General features: G+C 36.0%; 11 protein-coding genes across 11 annotated transcripts; 9 read left to right on the top strand and 2 right to left on the bottom strand.

Moving 5' to 3' along the window:
- Nucleotides 1–2,102: 2,102 nt before the first annotated feature.
- PHYBLDRAFT_160624 (hypothetical protein) lies at nucleotides 2,103–3,082 on the top strand. The gene is made up of 2 exons (XM_018434217.1): nucleotides 2,103–2,136; nucleotides 2,387–3,082. Exon 2 carries the CDS (start codon nucleotides 2,807–2,809, stop codon nucleotides 3,017–3,019), a length of 213 nt encoding a protein of 70 aa, XP_018284272.1. The 5' UTR covers nucleotides 2,103–2,136; nucleotides 2,387–2,806; the 3' UTR covers nucleotides 3,020–3,082.
- A 1,809-nt stretch (nucleotides 3,083–4,891) lies between these two features.
- PHYBLDRAFT_71180 (hypothetical protein) lies at nucleotides 4,892–6,179 on the top strand (the record flags this gene model as incomplete). The annotated part of the gene is made up of 5 exons (XM_018442422.1): nucleotides 4,892–4,967; nucleotides 5,066–5,070; nucleotides 5,488–5,576; nucleotides 5,631–5,701; nucleotides 5,785–6,179. 5 exons carry the CDS (start codon nucleotides 4,892–4,894, stop codon nucleotides 6,177–6,179), a joined length of 636 nt encoding a protein of 211 aa, XP_018284273.1.
- A 123-nt stretch (nucleotides 6,180–6,302) lies between these two features.
- On the top strand, nucleotides 6,303–6,971 carry PHYBLDRAFT_71179 (hypothetical protein; the record flags this gene model as incomplete). The annotated part of the gene is made up of 4 exons (XM_018442421.1): nucleotides 6,303–6,492; nucleotides 6,559–6,688; nucleotides 6,748–6,777; nucleotides 6,887–6,971. The coding sequence occupies 4 exons, from the start codon at nucleotides 6,303–6,305 to the stop codon at nucleotides 6,969–6,971; spliced, it is 435 nt and encodes a 144-aa protein (XP_018284274.1).
- A 776-nt stretch (nucleotides 6,972–7,747) lies between these two features.
- Nucleotides 7,748–7,941, top strand: PHYBLDRAFT_160625 (hypothetical protein; the record flags this gene model as incomplete). The annotated part of the gene is made up of 1 exon (XM_018434218.1): nucleotides 7,748–7,941. A coding segment is annotated over one exon (194 nt), but the record flags the coding sequence as incomplete, so codon positions are not given.
- Nucleotides 7,942–7,992: 51 nt separating this feature from the next.
- PHYBLDRAFT_152560 (hypothetical protein) lies at nucleotides 7,993–9,287 on the bottom strand (the record flags this gene model as incomplete). The annotated part of the gene is made up of 2 exons (XM_018432946.1): nucleotides 7,993–8,234; nucleotides 9,089–9,287. The coding sequence occupies 2 exons, from the start codon at nucleotides 9,285–9,287 to the stop codon at nucleotides 7,993–7,995; spliced, it is 441 nt and encodes a 146-aa protein (XP_018284276.1).
- Nucleotides 9,288–9,540: 253 nt separating this feature from the next.
- PHYBLDRAFT_152561 (hypothetical protein) lies at nucleotides 9,541–10,104 on the top strand (the record flags this gene model as incomplete). The annotated part of the gene is made up of 3 exons (XM_018432947.1): nucleotides 9,541–9,685; nucleotides 9,758–9,799; nucleotides 9,863–10,104. 3 exons carry the CDS (start codon nucleotides 9,541–9,543, stop codon nucleotides 10,102–10,104), a joined length of 429 nt encoding a protein of 142 aa, XP_018284277.1.
- Nucleotides 10,105–10,163: 59 nt separating this feature from the next.
- On the top strand, nucleotides 10,164–11,555 carry PHYBLDRAFT_152562 (hypothetical protein; the record flags this gene model as incomplete). The annotated part of the gene is made up of 5 exons (XM_018432948.1): nucleotides 10,164–10,516; nucleotides 10,573–10,700; nucleotides 10,851–11,049; nucleotides 11,137–11,221; nucleotides 11,277–11,555. The coding sequence occupies 5 exons, from the start codon at nucleotides 10,164–10,166 to the stop codon at nucleotides 11,553–11,555; spliced, it is 1,044 nt and encodes a 347-aa protein (XP_018284278.1).
- Nucleotides 11,556–11,835: 280 nt separating this feature from the next.
- PHYBLDRAFT_152563 (hypothetical protein) lies at nucleotides 11,836–13,202 on the top strand (the record flags this gene model as incomplete). The annotated part of the gene is made up of 3 exons (XM_018432949.1): nucleotides 11,836–12,624; nucleotides 12,809–12,971; nucleotides 13,054–13,202. The coding sequence occupies 3 exons, from the start codon at nucleotides 11,836–11,838 to the stop codon at nucleotides 13,200–13,202; spliced, it is 1,101 nt and encodes a 366-aa protein (XP_018284279.1).
- Nucleotides 13,203–14,205: 1,003 nt separating this feature from the next.
- On the bottom strand, nucleotides 14,206–17,081 carry PHYBLDRAFT_152564 (hypothetical protein; the record flags this gene model as incomplete). Its single annotated transcript, XM_018432950.1, has 4 exons — nucleotides 14,206–14,378; nucleotides 14,559–14,699; nucleotides 14,904–14,998; nucleotides 16,846–17,081. The coding sequence occupies 4 exons, from the start codon at nucleotides 17,079–17,081 to the stop codon at nucleotides 14,206–14,208; spliced, it is 645 nt and encodes a 214-aa protein (XP_018284280.1).
- Nucleotides 17,082–17,792: 711 nt separating this feature from the next.
- PHYBLDRAFT_152565 (hypothetical protein) lies at nucleotides 17,793–19,696 on the top strand (the record flags this gene model as incomplete). The annotated part of the gene is made up of 9 exons (XM_018432951.1): nucleotides 17,793–17,841; nucleotides 17,933–18,074; nucleotides 18,120–18,328; nucleotides 18,480–18,772; nucleotides 18,858–18,986; nucleotides 19,077–19,110; nucleotides 19,192–19,305; nucleotides 19,402–19,551; nucleotides 19,608–19,696. The coding sequence occupies 9 exons, from the start codon at nucleotides 17,793–17,795 to the stop codon at nucleotides 19,694–19,696; spliced, it is 1,209 nt and encodes a 402-aa protein (XP_018284281.1).
- A 1,179-nt stretch (nucleotides 19,697–20,875) lies between these two features.
- PHYBLDRAFT_152567 (hypothetical protein) lies at nucleotides 20,876–23,060 on the top strand (the record flags this gene model as incomplete). The annotated part of the gene is made up of 8 exons (XM_018432952.1): nucleotides 20,876–21,187; nucleotides 21,272–21,399; nucleotides 21,501–21,621; nucleotides 21,667–21,737; nucleotides 21,851–22,217; nucleotides 22,517–22,574; nucleotides 22,649–22,797; nucleotides 22,896–23,060. The coding sequence occupies 8 exons, from the start codon at nucleotides 20,876–20,878 to the stop codon at nucleotides 23,058–23,060; spliced, it is 1,371 nt and encodes a 456-aa protein (XP_018284282.1).
- Nucleotides 23,061–23,693: the final 633 nt, after the last annotated feature.

A 23,693-nucleotide genomic window follows, 5' to 3' on the forward strand; every position in this document is an offset into this window, starting at 1 on the left:
TATTGACAGTCTATCTCATACATATATAAGTAGATCACAGCCAATCTAATATATATATAAGCTGATGATAGTCAATCTGGTATATATATAAGCTGTTGACCACCAATCTAGTATATATATAAGCTGTTGTCCGCCAATTACATATATATATAAGCTAATGACAGGTGATTTGCACTATATATAAACATATGATATCCAGTCGGATATATATATAAGTGGATCACAGCCAATCTGATATATATATAAGTAGATAACAGTCAATCTCATATATATATAAACTGAACACTACCAATCTAGTATATATATAAATAAATAATATCTGATCTGATATATATGTAAATCAATAACAGTCAATCTGTATTATATATATATATTTATCACATCCAATTTACTACTTATATAAGTTAATAAAATCTAATATATAATCAATATTAGCCAATAACATTTGATTTATTACTAATATTAGCCTATAACATCTTATCTATCTCTGATATTAGTCAATACTATTGGATCTATCACATTATATATATTCACACTTGTCAATATCCAAGTCATATCCAATCATCTCATCAAATATAAGTTACATACTCTAATCATATTTAATCTTTAATTTTATATATATTCACAACTCTTTTATAATCTTTATATATATATATATATTTATATTGATGGAAACGGAGAAATTTTGATTATTTTGAGAAATATTTAAATGTTGCTGCGTAGCTCAAGTGTTATCGCGTTGTGTTTTGGTTCTGAGCACCCCTGTTCGACCCTATGCTATAGCGTTTTTTATTTCGATTTTTTGCGTTGTTTTGTTGTTCCCGATCTGGGTTGGTCTTCCTTTTACTATAGTAAAATCAAAAGGTCAAACCAACTGGGGATCAAGGAGTATATGTAAAATCAAAGATAGGATAAAAGATACTTTTTATGGATATGAATTGAATTGTCATATATAGTTTTCTAAACTAATACTGCGCATTATCTGCGTTAGCTATTATATTATATTTAAATAAAAGGAAAGTCATTATACTTTGGTTAATGCTCAGGAAGATATTACTGCGCATAAAGAGGTATTGTGGTTAATTATTTTCAGATTGTATGGATTTATCAAAATAATGTCTGACAGTTTTTTTTTGTAATAAAACAACAGTATAATACTACTGTTATGAGTTTTCTTCTTTTAATAATTTGTTTATTAAATTAAAGAGGTGTAAAGGAAAAGTCTGTTTACATATTAAGGGAAGGTTTATGATTGCTTGTTATAATAAGACTATTATAAAAGTTAAAATCTCAAGAAATGAAATATAAATAGAGATATTATAGTTCTAGAGTATATTTTTTATTATAGTATAGCAAACAAAAAAATTAATATAAAATAAACTATTTAGCTGAAGTATAAAATGAACATTTAGTTTTTTTTTTTTAATTTTTTATTATTATTATTTTTGTTTTTTTTTTATATTTTTTTTTATATTATTGTTTTTATATTTTTTTCTTATTTTTTATTATTATTTTTTTTTATTTTGTTTTTTTTTTTATTTTTTATTATTTTGTTTTATTATTTTTTTTTTATTATTTTGTTTTTTATTTTTTTTTTATTATTTTTTTTTTTATTTATTTATATTTTATTTTATTTTAATGCTTTTATTATATTTATAATAAATTAGCATTTCAAAAAAATTGTGAATAAACATATTAATTTGTTTTAGATAAATTCTATTTTTTTTAATATATATATATATATGATATTCGGCTAGGGCGGAAATATTTGATTTATTTTAATTTTTACCCACCTGCGCACTATACCAAATCCCGGCGGCCATCTAATCGTAGCATGATTCAATCTCCGAAAAAATTCTAAAGACCGACAATGCGCCTCTAATGCTACTTTTCTGTTACTCTTCTTTATTAGCTATCGATAGAGCCAAGAAGCATACAAATACAATCAGTAGAAGTCGAGAAAAGTAGAATTATATGAATTTTATTTTTTGAATAAATATTGATTTTTCAAAAAAAATAATAATATTATAAATGCCGACTGAAACCGATATTTTTTATTTATTTATTTATTTTTTGGTATCTTGCGTGCCCTTTAACCGAGGCGACAGATTGTTCAAATAATCTCAATTACAAGAGGTATATATATATATTTGATATTCTTTATATTTTTTGTGGAGAGGTTGAAAAGTTGTAAAAAAATATTTTCAATGCAGTCATTGGTGCAATGATTCCAGTTGAGGAATGAGGACGGGGGGTTGTTTTTTCAAGCAGAATAAACAAAAATAATACTCTTATTTATTTATTTATTTATTTATTTTATTTTATTTTTCTTCTGTGTGCATCTCTTTCAATAACCATACATATTCACATTAACTTGCCATGAAAGTTACAATTGAAATTACTACAATCATACACATGCGCACATGTACGCACACACATATTTTACCAAGAACATCTCTAAAAATATATTATATTTGTTAAAAGCGCAAGCTTTCACCAAGACCACGAGCAAGTTTTGATATGTATCAACTAGAAAACAATTACTCGCATTCTCTTTGTATGATAAAGCCACATTATTATGATTTTTTATTTTATATATTTTTTAGGCTCCCTGTAGTATATATTGGCAAAAATAGGAATAATCGATATATATATATTTGAAACGGTGAATAATAAGAAGAGTAGGCGTGTGCAGTGATGGTAACTAATTTTCGTTTGTCGGTATATACCTTGATCGAAAAATATACTTTTACTGTAAAGGTTTAATACTCATGAGAAAAAGGTGGTAAGAATAGCGTGTGTACTTATGGCTATTGTAGAAAGCATATGTACAAAAGAAAAGCTTCCATTTCATGTTAAATCGAGTAATGATAAAGGTGCGTTACATACCAGAAACGAAAGCCAATTTATTGGTGGGGCAAGTTTTTGTTTACAAATAAAGGGCTTTTATCCATTATATACGCTTGGGATAATTCACGGTGATTACAATGGTCCAAAAAATAAGACACAATATTCTTAACTAATATGAATTTTTATTGTGAAAAGAGTTTATTTTGAGTGATAATAGTATCCGTGATGGCACAATAAGTTAAACCTGTTTTGTAAAGAACTTAAGAATAAGTAGTTTCACCACAGAAAGTCAATCGGTTTTTTTTAAAAAGGAAGAGAACCAGAAAATCATAAAATTACAAGGAAGTAAAGTATAAGATTTTTCCACCCCTGGGAAAATATGTATGAACAGGCAGTACGCATCGCAAGAGAAGTAGACGATTGGCTTATTCCCTGTATGACATAACTCAATAAATAAATAAATAATATTTAAATTTTGAGCCACAACAATTAAACGATGTTTTTCCCCATTTTGATTCTTTGTGTAGATAGAATTTGGAACGATTACCAAACAGTAATAAAAATAAATAAGTTATACAACAATGGTAATGTATTTTAAGAGGTTAAAACCATCGACCACATGGAGGTCAAAGTGAGACTCCAATAACTCCCAAATATTTTCTCATTCACGTTTATTGTCAATCAAATTACCTTGGCCTCATCCCGCACACCAAAGGTATCAACCATTTTTTATTCTCATTATTGTTATTCTATACTTCATCTGTATCCTTCATCACGCGTTTTTTTCACCCTGGACAAGAGTCGATGTATTTTGCTTGATGTTAAAAAATCATCTGTTTCTATAGGTGTTTCTATGTGTTCTCTAATCCTTTTTTAGGAATCAGAGATCTATTGCACTGAATTTAAAAAGAAAGAAAGAAAGAAAGAATGACAAAGAAATTGGATTGTCTAAAATTGCACCCAACTCAAATTAACTCTTGGTACAGTTGGCGTTTGTGTGCGTGGATAAACAATATAAAAGAAAGGAATAACTAATTGCCTTTCAATATTAGCAAAATCGTTGCTATTATGGTGGACGATGAGGACTGTAGTGGTATATGAGTTTTGGTTAGGTGCAACTGTACTAATATTATTTTGTTTTTTTCGGCAGTTGCTTTGTGTTGGCAGTTTAATTATTTTCATGAAAAATGATAAAATGGTAAGAAATATAAAAACCTATAAGTCCAGTGTTATTTGATTATGTACTGGATCCGATTGTTTTGCGTGAGTGCGGGTGTGTGCGCAGAATGGTATCCTTTGATGTACCATATTCATTTATTTACGACCAAAACCGATAATTTCTTATGTATACCCATCCGCCAACTAGTCGAAAAGTTTAGTAGCAGTACTCCTAATGATTTGCACCAGTGCTTATTTCCATGTCATGTAAGACACATTAGTATAAAAATACGCCTTTCTTTTTCTTTTTCTTTTTCTTCAGCAGCCACTTGAATGTAAAGTATATCGACCAACTCGGGTGCATCGAAAACTGTAAAATAAATATGAAACTTTTCTTGCTAATTGCCTTGTAAATATTTTCGCAATTATATTTACCGTTCTCTACAAGAGCCTATTTGAAAACAAAGATAATATTTCTTGCTTTAATTAGAACTGTGGAGGCTCAATTAGCATGAAAACAATATTCGACTGTATAAGTATAATTTCTTGAAGACGTCGAGTATATCTGACTCTGGGTATCACATACAAGTACTCTGTTTTTTTCTTCTTTAAAATTAAATACAATAGAAGCTGTTAATAAAATAAGTTAATATAAAGAGTACATAATGATAGAAAAAAACAAATAAGTATTTCTATACTGTCAAATATATACACGGTTATGTCGAGTACTATCGTGGTTACTATTTGATTTTTTGAATTCAAGACATTAGAGTTACAAAGTACTTGTGGCGTCCATTATAATATCTTGGGTTGGTAATATAAAACGAAACACACTGGTATCGAGAGCTATATCATTACGAGAGAGTAAAATGCGTACTTAGTGATGTACTTTGGCGTACTTTCCCTGCCTACTTTAAACTCGTGTTTTAATAATGATTATCGTGTATTTCCGTACTGTGGTAATTAATATTATATATATACATATATATATATACCAACGCCTTTTTTGTTAAATATCGAAATTGAAAGGGTTGCTCTAACAAAAAGATCAGATGATTGACTGTCGAGACTTGACCGAAACTTACAAACAATTAGTGTGCTAGATGTACAATTAATAATGATATTTATAATATTATAATCAATCTTACTCACGGGTATTTTAATCAAGATTATTACACCCAAAAGCATTTTACTCAAAAATATTAAAGGCACCCAACAAGTGTTGTACTTTTATATTGAACATTATTTGAATAGTAGTTAAAGCATTGCTGCCACGAATCGTCACGCATCGATAGCTAGTTAAACCCTTATTGTCATTATATTAAAAGAGATATATAGAATTCAAATTTGTAATTCTTACTAATAGAGACTGTAAGCTTAGTAGAGTTAATTACATTTATAATAGACTGATATATCTCAATAACCAAGACCAAAAAAAATCGTATAAAACATATTTTATTTTTATTTTTATTATTTTAGATAAAGGTACTTCTTTTAGATTTCCTGAAACCGCCACACATAGTATACCTTTTTTTGAGAGAAGACAAACCTTTTCAATTCGAAAAAGAGTATGATACTGAGACACTACTATCGTCATTTGACAATAACTATCCGGATTAAAGTGAGGAGTCCAACGATGAGAATGAAGCTGACATTGTCGGTGTCATAGTATGTAAAGATACGATGGATTCAAGTATGTATCTATTGAACAAAGAAATATACATAAATCATATTACAGATAATAATTATACTTGCCATAACACTTGCCTTTTGTAGGCCTATATTTGAAAATGCTGGCATGTCTCAAGTCATTCAACTTATGGTTCTATTCGGTGTTGTCTTTTAAGTGTTTTACTTGGTTCAAGCAGGGAGGATCTACAACACTGAAATTATTCCAATACTTTCTTGTTACCTATGAGAAGAATACTGATCCACATGTCACCGTTGATGTATCAAAAATCATGTCTGGATTCGATCTTATGACAAAAACCGTCTTCAAGTACACCATCTGTATCAAACGTGATGTCATATACTTACCAGGGTATCATCAATCCAACTGTTCCTCCGAGAAGCACATTCCACCCCATCTATCTATGACAGTTATTCTCTGTATGCCGGTCCAGCAATTGAGAAGCCAGTCCCTCTCATGGTATTTCTTTACAGCTTACTGAGAAAATATCTTGTCACAACATTTCCACAAAGTCAAGTCAGATGAATAAATCGTGCACTAGGGATCAAGCAAAACAATAGAAAGTACGATGACGGACGTATACGATGATGCAATTTAGACTGATATGCTCGGTGAAGCCGACGAGACCTTTGTAAATCATGTCCATTCTCTCATGTTGACATTGAATGTATATTGGTTTAAGCTGTTTGAAGGCCGGACTTATACAGGCGGTGCTTTGTACTTACTTATCAGAAATTTTCCCAAGGAAGACCAAATGAGACCAGAAAATATTATCCTCGTTGATGTCATGCCTGGTCCAAAGGAAGTAGAGGACGACTAGATGGACGTATTTCTGGAAACATTTGTTGATGGGATGGTAGACTGTTATGGTGGTATAGCTGCGAAGACTACCAAGTTCCCTAATGGTACTACTGTCTATACTGCTATCATGTATGTCGCTTCCGAGATACCTGCTGCTAGAAATACTGCCGGATTCCCAGAACATGGCATGTAAACACATATGGCTGCCATAAATTCAAACGATATTTCTCCATGATTACTGCATCAAGTAAGATTAATTACTTTGAGTGTGACAATGAAAACTGGGAATCACGGACAGAAGATATGATTTCCATACATGACAATATGTGGTTTTGTACAGAATCAGATGTAGAAAGAGAAAATTTGGAGAAGCAGAACGGCATGCAGTTTTCAGAGTTGCATCGCTTACATGATTGTTGATCCCACACACAATATATTTCTTGTGATAGCGAACCGTATGGCCAGTGTTTGAAATGTCTTTGTATTTTTTCGCTGCTGTTATTGCTCGTATACAACGCTTTGCCGATGATATTCTTCTTCCTCCTGAATATACCGTCTTATTCGAAAAAGTCACGCCTTAGTTCCTATATATGAAGGCAGATGAGTGGCGATCGTTGTGTCTGGTGCATTTTCTGTGGTGTTGAAGGCGTTTTTGCCCAAAAGTGATTACAATAACTAGACCAATCTTGCCAAGACATGCCGAAAGTTGAAAGGTCCATTGAACAAGTACTTACATATAGACTACGCAGGCCAGCCCCTTGGTAAATTTGGGAAATAATGTCAGAGTATTTACGAAAAAAAGCAGTAGCACACCAAATATGCATTTGTGTAAGTTGATGCTTGACTTTGGTCCGGTCTTTACATTTTGGATGTATATCCTTAAGATATACAAGTATAAGTTAAAAGAAATATTAAGACAAACTACCGTAATGGTCTAGAGGTGACATTAATGAGCGTTTTTCCGGAGAATGCGTTCACTGACACTTTTCTTCCTGTGTATTCCATTAATCTTCTGCTGCGTATAATAAGATTTTCCTAAGGCGTCGCACAAGTGCTATCTAAATCTCTTCTACCGTGTCTTCAGTGTATTGATAATGATTATCCTCCTGCATTGCCATTCGACCTCCAGATATTCCTGCAAGTCGTCAACAGCCTATGGTACAATTTAATCGGAACTAAGACGTCGCCACCAACTACCATGCCATTGAAGTTACAAAATTTGAATGCGATGAAGTATGATTACTCTTAATGGCTATTCAAATTCTATGTCAAGGCTTACCAGAATACTTTTCTTTCTGCGGCGTGGAGAGTATTTCACTTGGTGAGAATGTGCTGGTAAACATTTGCATTCAGAAGATGAAGAATATTTCGTTGCTTGGACAGGAGTTCTTTAGTGAACAGAAGAAATATCGCAGCTCAATTGTGCGGGTTATGTTTTTTTGGTAGGATAGTTGACGACATCTCTAAATTCCCTGGTCAGATTGAGTACATATTCACTTGTCATCAAGATTGGTAGAATCAAAAGTGGCAACGTTTGGTTTTTTAAAAAGATTTGCGACATGCCATTCTGTCAGAATTAAGCCGTTAGTTGGGTAAGGTCTGAATTTGTGGGTGAGTGGGTTTATTAAGAAGAGTATTGCGTGCATCATCCCGGTGCATCGTCTGCATTCGTATTTTGCGTTGACTATGCACAACATCCAGGGTGGGATCCAAAAGCGCCTAGTCATCCCACTGCCTAGAAAAGTAGTCACGAAAAAAAATAGAATGATATATATTACTAATATAAATAATTATAGTAAGAGTTTTTTTGACTGCGAAAGGGTTTGCCTTTATTTATCTCTCTATTTTTCTTTTGTTTTAGCATTACTTCTTTATCAAATATTTAAAATTATATTGAATTCTATTATCAACGAATAGTAAAAACCGTTATTTATTTTTATTGTTTTTATCAAAAGTATAAAAGACAAAATACCTGTATATTTAATACCCAATGCCCACCATTTTCTTAGCTTTTATCAAAATAAACTTACAGAGAGTGATATTACAATTTCCAACGAAAAAAAACCGTGGATAAAACAATCAAGGTTGTATAATTAAATAATTGTTTTGTATATATATATATTTCATTAATCGGCTGTAAAATAAAGTAAAATAAAATAAAATAACTATTTATTTATTACTTCCCATCTCGACATTACTACCGCATCATCTTTTATTGATTCAACCCACATCTTTCAAAACAATGAATAAAAATCAATAAAATACTATATACTCTGTACTTTTTTTATTATGCCGTGTGCTATTCCATGCAACAACACGCACCTTTCCCTCCTTCAAAAGTTCGACATTTCTTGGAATAGCTGGACACTTGGAAAAGCTAATGACCTTTATTCTTTTTGATCATTTCTCCGTCCTTTTAACTTGCTAAAGTATTCTTTGATCTGTGTTATAATATCAACAATTAGGAATTCTAAATAAAAAAATGACACTCCTTTATAAAAAGAAAAAAAATGTTAAAATTATTTAAACAAAAACCGTGGATTATACTTACTCTTATCTTTCTTGTTTGACAACAAGAAAACCAATTACGCCCAGCTAACTTTTCCGACATAGATTTTGCCCTGTGAATTTTATACAAAAGGTGTCTACGAGCTTTCTCTTCCACGACTGAAGACAAAGCATACTCTACTTCAGGCTGCATATGGATGTAGCTCTGCACCATGCTAGCAATTGGATGGTTAGATATCGAGAAGGTACCCTCATCAATATTCAATGGCGTAGCTGTCATAACTGCTTGTGTTTGAGAATGGATCACACTGAAAAAAAGGGTGGAAATTACAATGCGCACAGTTGTTTGATAACAATTGTAAATGTGGGATAGTTTTCCATGTTCACAAGTTGAAAACACAGCTTTACTGTATTCTATTGGCTCGGATATAACAAGCAACAAAAGTTATTCTATTTATTATTATAAAGACTTTGTGAATAAAGTACATGTAGCACCTGTTTCCTTTTTCTCAAAAATTTTAACACAAAACACAATGTTCTCAACCCCTCAACCTTACAATAAAAAGTGCTATTGCGCTGGATGTAGTCAGAACGAACTAGTCTATAATTTTGTAGCTAGAAGAACTGCTCAGCGCCATAACAAAAGAGGAAGATTAGATGCTATAAGATGTGAAAGTGGTACGCAGTTTGTAGTATTATTCTATTATATTCTACTTTTTTTGTAGTTCAAAAAATAACATGTTTTAACAGAATCTTCTGCCCAAAGAAATTCGATGGAGGTTGATGTTGAACGTAGGAAATATTTATTTAAATAAAAATAATAGAGCGTAACTATGTAACATATTCTAAATATAGCTATTTCAACCCATCAATCCAGAACCACGGAAGAAGAGTGTGGTCAGACCAACTTACTTGCTTGGGAAGGAACCCCAGTGTCTGACGATGAGAATGTTTCAGTTACGAATAAGGGGATTTACAACAACAAAAACAATGGCGATGAAAACAAAGAAGACGATAATGAAGATGTTGTTAAGGTGGAGGTCGAGGAATTTGTTAATGAAGGTTGGTATTGTGCTATGGAAGAAAGAAAAATTTGAAAAAAAGAGAGATGATTTCTTTTTGGTTTTTTGCAATATATCCTTTTGCCACCCCCAATATGCCTGAGAACCCAGTGCGCAGGACCATTGCTACATTTGTGGTAATGTTCGCTTCCCGCTATGTGGTCAACAAGAGCGCTGTTGTCTTGATCGAGTTCATCAACAAACTCTTGACAATTTACGAGCAGGATTTCCAACTGCCCTTGAGCCTTCCTGGTCTACAGCGCATGACAGGTTTCTCAGCCATGACAAAAGGCGTAAAGAAATTTGTTGTGTGTCAGGATTGCCACAAGGTGTATGAGGAAAATGTGTCTGTTCCTTCTCATTGTGATTTTGTGAAGCTTTGTGTGCGCTCGTCTTGCAGTTGTCAATTGATGAAATCATCGTCATTGGGTGCTTTGATAGCTAAACGGTCATATGTGTACCATTTTATCAAACAGACGTTAAATATGTTTTTCATTCGCCCAGAGTTGCAAAAAAAGTCAGACATTGGAACCACGAGTTGAAGATGATGAATACCATGTGCGATATCTACGACGGAGCCGTGTGGAAGGAGCTTAAAGACAGAGGTGGCGTGAAATTCGCTCAGGATTCACGTTCATTAATGTTGACTATCAACATTGACTGATTCCAACCATTCAATAATGTAACTCACTCATCTGGCGCGACTTATATTGTTATCAACAATCTTTCTCAGGACAAATGATTTAAGCCAGAGAACATCATTCTGGTTGGACTTATATCAGGGCCTAAGGAACCAAAGTCTGAAGAGAAAAATTACTATCTCAAACCTTTGGTACATGAGTTGGAGAGGTTGTTCGTGGGAATGAAGATCCCAACCTTTGAATGTCCCAGTGGAGCCAATGTTTGTGCAGCACTGCTGATGGTGGCCTGCAATATTCCAGCTGCTTTGAAAACAAGCGGATTCACTTCTCACAACAGTACGTGCGCCTGCTATAAGCGCAACCACTAATTCCCTCGTTTGGCAATTGGTGTCAACGTCGACTTCAGTGGTTTTGTATTTTCCTAAAGAAATCTTCAAAATTGTGTGGAAAGCAAATTACGTTCTGAAGAGTGGGAAAGTGCTAGTACCCCCTCAGAAAGGCATCAGCTGGAGGTCAAAAATGGTCTTTGATGGTCGCAGTTGCAATGCCTTAGACACTTTGATCTAGTCGTGGAACGAGCGTTGTCCCATGCATAATATTTTCCTGGGAACGCTGAAGAGGATGCTGGGTTGGTGGATCGAAGAAAAGAAGATGTCGAAAGCCAATCTCATCACAATGCAGAAGACCGCAGAGACAATGGTGATTCCTGGCAAGTACACTGCTTTGACGAAAAAAATCGGCAAAGGGTTTTTGTACATGAAAACAGACGAGCGGAAGTCGTGGGTACTCGTTTACTCCCCTGTTTTGTTGAAGGGTGTTCTTCTACCCAATATGTTCAAGAACTAGATAGACTACGTTGATGCCTGCCATCTATTGATAAAACCAACCATTACTTTCTTTGAACTAAACAACGCCCATACATTCCTTGAAAAATTCTGTCAAACGTGCGAAACAACATACAAAGCCAAAATACTCACCTGTAACATGCTCCTGCACCTCAAGCTTCGCGATGTAATTTGTGATTTTGAACCAGTGTATGGTTATTGGCTTTTTGGGCTCGAGAGATTTAACGGTTTGCTATTTTTTTTTGAAAACGAGCAGAAAAATTAGGTTTGAAGAAACCTATATGCGAGAATTTGTTGAAGACATACACAAGAAAGTCTATGTAAACGCAATTCTTCGAGGTCCGGGCCAAGTCTCCTTCTGTCAATTCATTTTTAAGCTTATGTCCATACCTATGTCAGCACCTATGTCAATTAGCGTCCCTACCATCTGTCAACATACCTTCCGTCTACAATCCTTTATTAATTATTATAAAAATCCAGATCTTGTCATCAAAGGGAACGAGCCTCTCCCTCCTTCCGTCTTCCCACTCCTTACAGCAGCATCAACACCGATGAGTAATATTCACTATATTCATCTCTTGGGATATTATAAGACTGCGCATAGAAACCATGCCTTGGTCCATTACGAGGAAGCTTCATCATCACCATACTTTGTTTACAATCTGATAAATAGGCTTAAATCAGTAAACATTCTTGGCCAGACTTATGAAGGCCATAATGAATCAGGCTATAATGAATCAGGCCACCATGGTTCCTTTATTCAAGCCAACTTTTACAGAAGTGCAGGCGAACATATACTCGCATACACAGGTCAAATTCAATACCTATTCACACACTCCTTCACTCCACCACCTACCAACAAAAACAATCGCCAATTTCTCTTTATGCATTATGATCAACATGTTTTTGCTTTCATTAAATTGTTAATACCAGCTGACAATCATTCTCGTTCACTTGAAGATGTTGATATTTGTTATCCCACATTTTCTCACGACAGCCATCAAAGCATATCGACAGTGCACAGAATCTTGCTGCAAGTTGCTACTTCTGAGCATACAGCGCGTCAAAATGTTAAAAAAATACTGGTCATTCCTTTGCCAAAAAAAAAACACTATGCATAGAAATATTAAAATTTAACTTTTCTTTTTAATGAATCAAAGAAAAAAAAACAATTGTAGCATTCATGTTTCGCAATAAATTTGTGCTTGTTGAAATTATGATGCAAAGGATGAGAGGGAAATTTCTTTTTATTAGAGCTCATCTCTGAAAGCCCCTTGGGAAGAGAGCCCTTCAGTTCACTCGGGACTGCTAAAACAGCGTCTTTGCCAAAAATCGTCTTTAACATCTGGCGCACGAAGATCAACTTCTCAAGACCACGGGGTTTTCAATATCGGGGGCACCACTCCCAGAATGGTCGGTACATCTGATACGACACTAGATTGTGTACGGGAGAGACCAGTCTTCCCACTCCCCTGTACCATGCCTTGGTTTTCCTTTAGCACTATCTACTGACCAGCGTCGACCATTCCAAGCTGGTTTGTTAGCTAAGATTAAAGGTGCTCTTCGCAGTTCCAGACCTTACAGCTTGACGTTTCACCAGACCCACCCACAGACCTCACACAAAACAATTGGTGGACTCATACCCTAACCAACTTGCACGATTGAAGGGATCCAAACAGATTTATAGCTCATTTTATAAATATGCATATTTGTATTGATAAAAGGCAATAAAATAGAAGTAAAGAAATGAAATACCACATTAACATAATATTATTTTTATGAAAAGTAGCTATGTAGCCATGACTGCTTAGTATGCTATATATGGGACGTTGTTTCTTATTTTACTTCCATGTTGAAGGTGTATTTTCACCTTCGACTTGTACAAGATCTTTATCGTTTTGGAGATTTTATGTTACATAATTACTATATATATCATGTATCTACACTCTTTCCGGAAATTATTGGTGCAAAAATAAAAATCGATTAGGGGCTACAATTGAGTGCACAAAATGCACAAAAAAAAACGAACTGAGCAGACAAATGATAGAAAATTGCACCAAATTTTATTTTGATTTTTGCACCAATAATTTCTGCAAAGAGTGTATGTGTACGGCTTAGGGGAGTGGTCTGGTGAACAGCAATAATCCAATTAAATATTTTGAATATAGTAGAGCTATGCTTTTTTTGGTATCTCTATTCTTATAATTGGTTCAACAAATGCACGGTTTTATATTGGAATTTTATGGTTTTTATTGATCAAAACAATTGAAGTTGAATATAAAGAAATATGTTTGATTCCATCAGGTCGTGTCGGATTGCATGTACAGTGATTGAGAGTATCAAGGCTTGCAAGTCAAACATAAATAAAGATGGGGAATCCCCCAAAAAAAAACAAAAAAAAAACAAAAAAGCCGATGACCGTCGACCCAAGTTTTATGTTGGCAGATGTCTTGATAAAAAAAAAGCACAGAAAAAAGAAATTTTCAAGGTTTTTGGGATTCATCAGACATAAGAAAGTGATGAGAGGGAACAAATTAATAATATAGGAGAAGAATACTACTGAGCTTATCACAAGTGAGAAATCAAATCCAGAGGGCCTTCCTCCAAAAGCAACAATTATTATAAGGAACATATTGATGCCAGAAACGCTTTCAGCCGGCTTGTGCAGCGAAATAAGTACACTGCCTAGAGGAGCAAATGGACGCTGTAAAGATCTGGTGGTGACATTCTTTAACTAACAGCTGCCCAGTCGTACGTGGTGTAAGAGGTATGCGAAAGAGGCCAACGGGGAAGAGAGGGTTGCTGTCTCTAGATAATTCTGGGACTAATAGTATCAGCCAATGATTACATTTTCAATAGCTTAAAATAAATGCTGGATACGATTACGGGCTGTTAGAAGCTCGCCAAAGGAAAGAGTAGCAGGCCGTGTGTGTGAGAATGTATGGTGGAGGGACAACAAATATAAAAGACAGGAATGCTGACGCTCATGGGAGAGAACATTAACCTTGAAAGGCACGGACCGGGAATTCCGTTGCAGCAGAAAGGCAAAGTAAGGTTTGAGGAAAAACAAGAAGGAAGTGGAGAAGAGTAAAGGCAAAATCCAGCGTATCTGCAGTGCATGTCAAGGGCGGTTTGAGTTGAGGAGCTTTAGACCACCAAAATATTACAGTAGACATCGTTTCTCCCAGCTCGTCAGCAGTTTACTCTGCTTGCTAACGCATAATACTCATGAGATATTTATATATAAATATTGGGTGAAATTCGTGAAGGCTGAAGAAAAATCACATAAATTTCTAAAAAAAATCAACAAAATAAATAAATACATTGCTTTTCTGTATATGTTTTATACCTTTTACTCGAAAGAAAGCACATTTTAGTTCCTTGCGTTCGTGGGATCTCATACGGGTCTTATCCTTGCCCTTGAGTGCAACAGCTATATCGATGCTATTCTAGATAGTCTAAATTACTTTGACAGACTGCTTCCTTTTCAACAAATTGAATTACAAATTTGTATACTTCATTTACCGCACTACCTAAATATCTCAAAACAAAATCCTATCGCTTTCGAAAGAAAGAGTGAATTATAGCTCACAAGGACATGATATATTAAAGATATACAAAAAATTAATAATTGAGCATCGTAAATTATTGATAGTTATATATACAATACTGATGTTTTAATTCAAGAAGAAGTTCGAAACCAGTGAAGTTGAAGTGATTGTAATTCAAGACGGTGGCAGTTAAGCTTATAAAAAAAGCACCAGTTGAAAGCGTAAAGGAAAAGGATTACAAGAAAAAAAAAGCGAAACAGGGAATATAATGAGTATGATTATGATTATGAAAGCATAATGGAGTTAAACTAAAGACATATCTTTCTTTATTTTCATGTTGAATTCTCTATTTCTTTAAATCTAATGGCTTTTTAATCATAAGCCAATGGTTTGTACCTTTCCTCTTCTTCTTTTTCACAGTATGTATCTACAAATCATTACTTCTCTCTCTTTGCAAATATATTGGATGCACCAAATTATCGTTATTATTATTATCAATATTATCTATATTGTGATTCTCGGTCCTCTCCAACTCAAAAAAAAAAAAGAAACCTCGTTATTTAGAGCCAAACTCTGCAAATATTATTCTATATTTAAGATATAAAATACAAAGTTTTTTAGCCTTTTCTTGTTCATGTCGGTTGATCATACTATAATTATAAAAAAAACACAAACACACACACTTTTTTAAGAGGGAGAGAGGGACAGGGCCTGTTCAAGTCAAGCGTTGATTTAGAGGATGGTTGAGTACATGGATAAGTTGGTGGATTTCAGATTGTGCACTCATATGACCGCCAAAGAAAGATAACATTTTATTTTTAGGGGCTTCTCAAGCACCCGCCAAGGTCCTAAATGTTGGTGATTCACCAAAACTTTGGATTCGACTTTTGCCGTCGCCAAAATTTTGGCAAAGGTTGCTAATTTAGAAAACTCCCGTCAATCCGTATATGGAAACCATCACAACCATTTAGGACCTTCGCGGGTGTTTGAGAAACCCGTTATTATTATAAAGTACATGCAGCACTTTTTTCTTTTGGCTCTTAACATTCAAAAGCCAATATATATATATATAAACACTACGCCCTCAATTCACAAAACCTAGACCGAAAGGTGTAAGCCTACTGTATGTAGCCATAAAAAGCTAGACTATAGCTTTTTTGCCCAAGAACTACCTATCATCGTGAGAAAAGAGCAAGATTGAATGCCACAAGGTGTAAAAACAAAAACAAAAAAGGTATGCTGCCTGTAGTATTATTACTTCTTACTTTATTGCACTTCATAAAAATAACATTTATATAGTTATCTGTCCAAAGAAATATTTATTTAATTAAAATACAGGTAGAGACTAATCAAGTAACATATTCTAGATATAGCCATCTTGATCACTCAATCCCGAGCCAAGAAAGAATCGTATACTCACGCTAATTTGCCTGTTTGAGAAGGATCATAAATGTCTGACAATGATGATGTTTCAGTTACGAATGAGGTACAAGGTAATTGCGACAATAATGCCAATAAAAGTAGTGATGCCAGAAGCAATAAAGAAGATGAAGAGTAAGACGTTGCTAATATTGAGATCAATTTCGAGGAATTCGACTACGATGGTCAATTTTAAAATGATAATAATAATAAAAAGGGGAAGGTCTTAATCCCTCTGTCTCCCTTTTTTTCTTGACAATAGATCCCTTTCGTCGCCGCTCCCGATGTGTCTAAAAATTTAGTGCACAGGTTCATTGCTACTCTGGTGGTAAAGTTTGCTTCCCGCTTAAGTGGTCAACAAAGGCGCTGTCATCCTGATCGAGTTCATCAATAAGCTCTTGACGACTTACATGGTGGTATGTGATATCCCCGTAGCGAGAAAGACTAGCGACTTCACTGCACACAACAGCATCTATGCTTGTTACAAGTGCAATAAACAATTCCTTTGCCTGGATGGTAGTTCTGCTGACAAGTTCTTTGAATTTGACACTGACCATTGGCAGCTAAGCGGCAGCACATGACCGATAATTATTATTTTAGATGTAAACCGCTTTCTCCTTGCAAAACGCAAAAAGACACGAAATTTCTATTGCCAAAAATCCGCCCTTTTCAGAAGAAATTAGTTCAAAAGCATGGCCTGGAAGATTATTCTATAATTTAATAACCAAGGTATGACTTTCAAAATAGATTATTTTTAAGCATACTAACTTTTCATATTTGATTCTTTTTCATATTTATATATAAATATATATACGAGTTATTTGGATGCGTCTCATCTGATAATGCTTCGCCTGAGCACGTCAAACAAACGTATCAACACGCCCAAAGGCGTTTGAATGAAGATGCCATGTTGTCGGACAACATCCCCATAAATCAACCTCGTCTCTTACTAAATCATACTAACGAACTGTTGGTGTAATTTAAGAGATACATATATAAAAATGCCGTCAAAAAAATATGCATATCACTTGGGTTTAGTTATAATTCGTAACTTCCTGGGATTTTAGTATATAGAAAGATATTTATCTCTATCTAAATCCTCGCCCTTTATAATCTCTTTTATTTATTTATTTTGTCTTTATATCTATCCATTATTAATACTTGTTTTTATTTTATTTGTCCACAATCAATGTTTTTTTTTGAGCCATTTAACAAACATCAAGGTCTGACTGCCCAAAAATCGCGCGCGTAACCATAAAAAACCAATTATGGATGACAACACGCCCGATTCTTCAATTTTGTCTCTTTTGCATGTCCGTAACATCTCCCCCCTTTTGGTCTTTTTTTGCATGTCCGACCCTAATTTTTCTTGCATGTCCATATAGATCCCCTACTTTTTTTGCATAAGACATTCCTCTTTCATCCTTGCACCATTCCCACGCCTGCTTCATCACTACATCTGTATACTACCCTATTTTCTTCACCCATCACACTTATCGTCGTTCGTCTCTTTCCCTTTCTTATCAATCTGATTCCATTTGTCTCCTCAGGTAATATCATTTCCTTTGTAATTTTTTCATTTGAGGCACTTGTAGTTGGGCTACGGTCCCCTCTGTTCCCACCAAAGTTCACCGATTATTTTTAATCGTTGTCCACTGCCCTATTATTGTTTGTACAATAACTGAGGTTGGTCGTGTTGGTTTTGGCTACGGTCAGGCGACAGAGGTGGCGAGTGATCTCGTGCTTGTAGTTGGGCTACGGTCCCCATTGTCCCTGCCAAAGTTCATCGATTATTTTAATCGTTGTCCACTGCCCTATTATTGTTTGTACAATAACTGAGGCCGGTCGTGTTGGTTTTGGCTACGGTCATGCGGCAATGGTGGCAAGCACTTGTCGAATAGTCTCAATGCTTGCTGAATGATTCTCTATTTAACAAAATTATTTCAAATTTTAAGCTTCCCGTAAAATGAACGAGACAAAAAATATCCTGAACTTTTTTACGGAGAATGATACTTATGACCCTATCACATTTTTCAAATGGATGAGATATCGGTATCAGAAAGACAAACCAGATGCACATTCAACATACCTTATTTTGATAGCCCAAGCGAAGGACTCAGTCGAATGGAAGGAAAATGCCGTGTTGATGTCCAACCAATGGTACAGTCATCAAGCTGATGGTACGATTGCAGATTTTTGGAGGAAACTGCCGAGAAAGGCTTCGGTCAAAAGGTTGACACAGATACAGGTAGGATACTGTTGCCAACATCAATCGAGACAAATCGGATGAAATGATTGCCTCTTTGCTTACATGGGTTAAACCATTGGAATAGAACGAACAAGCGATGTCCAACGTAAAACGTCTTTACAAACGAGACAAAACCATGTCTGAGATCTTGGACAAAGGACTTGTAGAGGAAGTCAGATCCGAAGTCGCGTCGACCAGTTCTTCATCCAAGAAAGTATATTTCATTTTATTTTATTTCTTATGCACTTCATATTACTATCATTACCAACACGCAAAGTTCTTGGTTCAACATCTCCCACTATAGGAGAAGGAAGATGCAAGCGATGTACCCACTGCAGGTATAATAGCGACCTTGTTCATGATTCTTTTACGAGATCGGACAGGAATACATACGATACTCACTATTGTATATATGTTAGGGGATTCAACCACAAGTGATGAGGAGACACTTTACACGCCCTCAGTACTCGTCAATACATCATCATCACAAATCGCATCGACAACTACCCCTAAGTTAGGTGCTGCAGTGGAAGGTACAAATCGGACTATATTTGGCCTTGCAAGTCGGCATTTCGTGAGAGGTACCTATCAAAATACTCTTTTCACTTATTCTAAACTATTGTCTTAAGCTTTAGTGGACGAGGATACCAATGACCTGCTCTCCGAATACTCTGATAACAATGATATTGATCCACTGGGAAACTTCATTTCAACGCCATCAACGCCATCCAAGAGGCACCAAAACAAACAGGTAGACCGCAAGTTCTTTCAATCATACAGTAACTTGCAAAAGTGTTTGTGTTACTGTACCTATGAAACCGCTTGGTCAATACAGTCACAATCAAAAACGTTTCGACCTCTGAGCCCAAAAAATGCATGAGAGAAATCAGGGCATGTATTCAACATGCAACTGCTCCTCAGTAAGAAAAGCTAAAGCATTCAAACTTCAAATAAAAGATTATATATATGTTTATTATTGAAATATAGAAAAAAAATAAAAGATCAATATTTTGTATGACCTCCTTTGGCCTCAATTACAGCCTGGCATCGATGCTGCATGCTTCCGGCCAAAGTTGACGAAAGTTCGAGACCTATCCTTCGCCACTCTCGTTGCATTACAACCTTCAGATCTTCAACATTGTTAATACTGGTCCTCTCGTCACTCATGCGCCTCTCGAGAGCCCACCAGAGATGCTCGATGGGGTTGAGATCCGGGCTTTGAGCGGGCCAGTAGTCAAAACCTCGGATCTCATGGCTATCTTTCCACCACCTCGAGTACGACCCAGTATGACAGCTGGCGTTGTCCTCTTGGAACACGAAGCTCCTGGTTTGTTCCCGCGAAAGATTTTGGAACCAAGGGAGGAAATTCTGAGCCAAAGTGTTCACGTATTGGTCTTGGTTTACGTTACCATCTAGGAACACCAAAGGGCCAAAACCACCGGCCCAGAAACAGCTCCAGATCATCACACTACCCTTCCCCCACTTGGTTCCTTCGATGATATTTTCTTCCTTGAACCTTTCACCGACTTTCCTGATAGCTCTAGCTCCTCCATCATTACGCTCAACTGTGAACCGTGATTCATCTGACCACACTACACCTCTCCACTGGTCATCTGTCCAATTCACATACTCACGGGCCCATTCCAGCCTTCTTTTCTTGTGGCTTTCGGTTAAAGCTGGCTTGTGAGCTGCGATATATGATCCGAAGCCCAAACGCTTCAGACAACTGATTATTGTCTTTCTGCAGACAAATACCTCCATGTTCTTTAAGGAAGCCCTTAGCCTAGAAAATGAGGCAAAGGGGTCCTTATGAACTATTTGAACAAGGTGTCTTTCTGTCCTCTCGTCAATCTTTCTAGGTCGTCCGGACCCTTTTCTTGGCTCGGGCGATCCTGTCTCGTCCACTCTCTTAATGATGTACTTGACAGTTGACAGACTCATGCCAACCACCAATGAAATCTGGGTCGCCCCGTAATTTGCTAAATACATGTACATGATGCATCCGTATTTATAGGAATTGGCCTTTTCGTATGATCCGTGGGTGTTTTCTGATGAATTTGCGTCTTGCATGTTGGATTTGATTAATAATATTGGGAGAAAACAATGTTTTTATTTTTATTTTTTCGATTTTTTTTAGGCATTTTTTGCGGCGGTCGAAACGTTTTTGATTGTGAGTGTATAATAAGGCCTACGAATCCAGAGGTAGAGTTTTCAGATATTTATGTCTTGTACTTCACTCCCCCTCCCATTTCTATTGTTCAGAACGAGCTGTATCAGGAACTCGACGACGAAGACTTACAAAAGAATAATTTGGACAAGATATATGCTGCTACTGAGGATTATGATTTGGATCAACTGTATGAGCAAGAACATGTCTTGAGCTACCAAAAGAAAAGAAAATCCGAGTCAAAATTGGTAGGTTCAAGAGGAAGACGATCCAGAGTTAACGATCATAATACATTCTATTGACCTCACCGTCTTTTTTTTATTTTACTTTAGCTTATGGCCCGAGGCAAAGCATCATTCACTCGACGCTTCCAGACTCTTGGCGACAAGTGGATATTATCATCAGGGACAGTCGTGGAGGAGGTGTTATATGAGGCGGGCATGGAATGTGCTGTGTACAAGTATGTATCTATTTGTATCTTATTGCTCATTCTCAGTACCACCCAGAACAATGCCGCACCTTTTTTCCCATCTTTTTTCTTACTCCCTTTTTTTTTTCAAGTGCTGTACACTCATTCATGATCGACATGAATGACCCTTGGATAAAGGATAAATTCTTAGCATCGGATTGGGCAGAAATATCACGAGATCCCCCCGCTTACCCACCAATACCAGAAGCTGGAGTAGCGTACCTGTCATCGTTTGATCATGTGCGCACGGTGTGAGAGCTCGAAACAGCTCTTCAAACGCGACCCATTGACTCAGAAAGTCAGTTGGTGCACCAGTGTCTCGTGGACTGGTAAGTTATTGTTGTTTGCTCCGGGCAGTACCCAGTATCCTCTAATGAACTCTATCTCACCATATTATCAATTCTGCTTTCTATTAAAGGCTGTATATATTCCGATGCAAAAGCCCATCGCCTTTCGCCATTGCTCAGCAGTTACCTGAGCATTGGTGGCAAGAACGCGCATGGGGTATCGTGGGGCGTCTCGCACTGGATGTGGAGTGTTGCTTTATTCTACCTGGGGATGTTGCTGGCATTGATTCAGACGCGAGACGTAACAGGGCTCGATATACAGGGAATATTCAACCCATTTCGCGAAAAAGGATGGGTGTGAGAGGAGATTTGTTCTGGAGGTCGTTTGAAGAGCCACAAAAGGATTGGGCTGTAGTGGAGACATTGAAGAAATGGAGTACCTTCAGCACGAAGTACATTCTCGAATCTTCCATCAAACTGCCGCGTCAACTCCACGACATATTGGTGCATCGGACAAAGGAGGTGGGACGCGTTGATTTGATGCGTGGGACCTTTGTGTGGTATACACACCACAATTGAGTGAAGAACAGACCCCACAACCAAACACTGGTTCCTTCTTGCTAATGAACCTGGCAAGTTAACAATCTCCGGAACTGTTACACACCAGGCACACGTACACTACACACTCATACAGTGTAAACCAACCATTACACAACAGGGATTTGAATTACAGGGATTTGAATAGTAGCAGATATAAACAATATTATTTGGTCTCTTTAATAAATAACACTCTCACAGTATCTACTTTTCCCATTATTGAGATACTAACCCATAAACAATCCCGAATACCTCACTTTGTTCCAGGTCTCATGATGGGAGGTAAGCTTTTATTTTTCAAGTTTTTCATCTTCCCGGAGCTTTGGTCTAACCTCGTTATCATTATTGACGCCAAGGCCCTGTCATTCAGCAATTACAGATTGGTTGGGGACTCGGGGGTACGAATGTCACTAGATTGTTCAGGGGCGAGACCACCCGTATTGAGGCGACAATTGACCTGCTAACATTATCGTTGGACGCTATTTATAACGTTCTGTACTTTAGGGTAAGACTTATGCAAATTTTCTACAATATAAAACGCTGTTTGTTTATTGCATTCTGTCCAATGTCTGACCCTTCCTTTCTCCTGCTTGTCCTCCTCAGATGGCTGTGATTGATTTCATGACCATGTACAGGTCGTTAATTAAGATCAATGCTACCGAGGCGAGCAAAGCCCGCCGAGAGGCGCTTTCAGGCCAACAGAAGAGGGGCAGAGCGTATAGTGGTAAAAGGGACACTTTCCAGGACATCCTTCATTCTTCTCCTTGAAAGATATTTATGTACATAAGAAAAAAGTGGGCAATTACTGAGTGGGTATACACGGGAAGATTGTACAGAAATAATCTGACATATCATAGTTGTTTTCTTCTACTAGGTATGAAGGTTACCTAAGCATGTATGAGTGAGACAAACAAACACTACGCTAAATGTAGGTATTGAGGGGGGTGCCATAAGTAAGGTTTGACAGCACTTGATATACCCATTTCGCTTAATAAATAAATAAAATAAGACTTAAAACTACGGATCTATCCAGATACTCTCAATAAAGAACAGGAAAGGCCAAAGGCTGGTTACATTATGTATCACTCTTTAATGATTTGGCTGTACTACTGAACATTTCTACTGACAGTTCTTTAAAGCTCCAATCATAAATAGTACAAAATAATCTTTTTAAAATTATGGACCAATAATATGTTCTTTATTTATTTATTTACTTATTTGATTTCCCATTATTATTAGATGGGCAATAGTTCACACTTTTATTTTTATTGAAAAGAATTAAATGTTTCTAGGTTTTATATCTAGTGATAAAATTCTATAGCTCTAGCTACTTATCGCTCGGCCAATCTGTTATATTTGAGATATTAATCATCATCATCATCATCATCATCATCATATTAT

Source organism: Phycomyces blakesleeanus, assembly GCF_001638985.1.
Source record: "Phycomyces blakesleeanus NRRL 1555(-) unplaced genomic scaffold PHYBLscaffold_37, whole genome shotgun sequence".
Classification (NCBI taxonomy): Eukaryota; Fungi; Mucoromycota; class Mucoromycetes; order Mucorales; family Phycomycetaceae; genus Phycomyces; species Phycomyces blakesleeanus.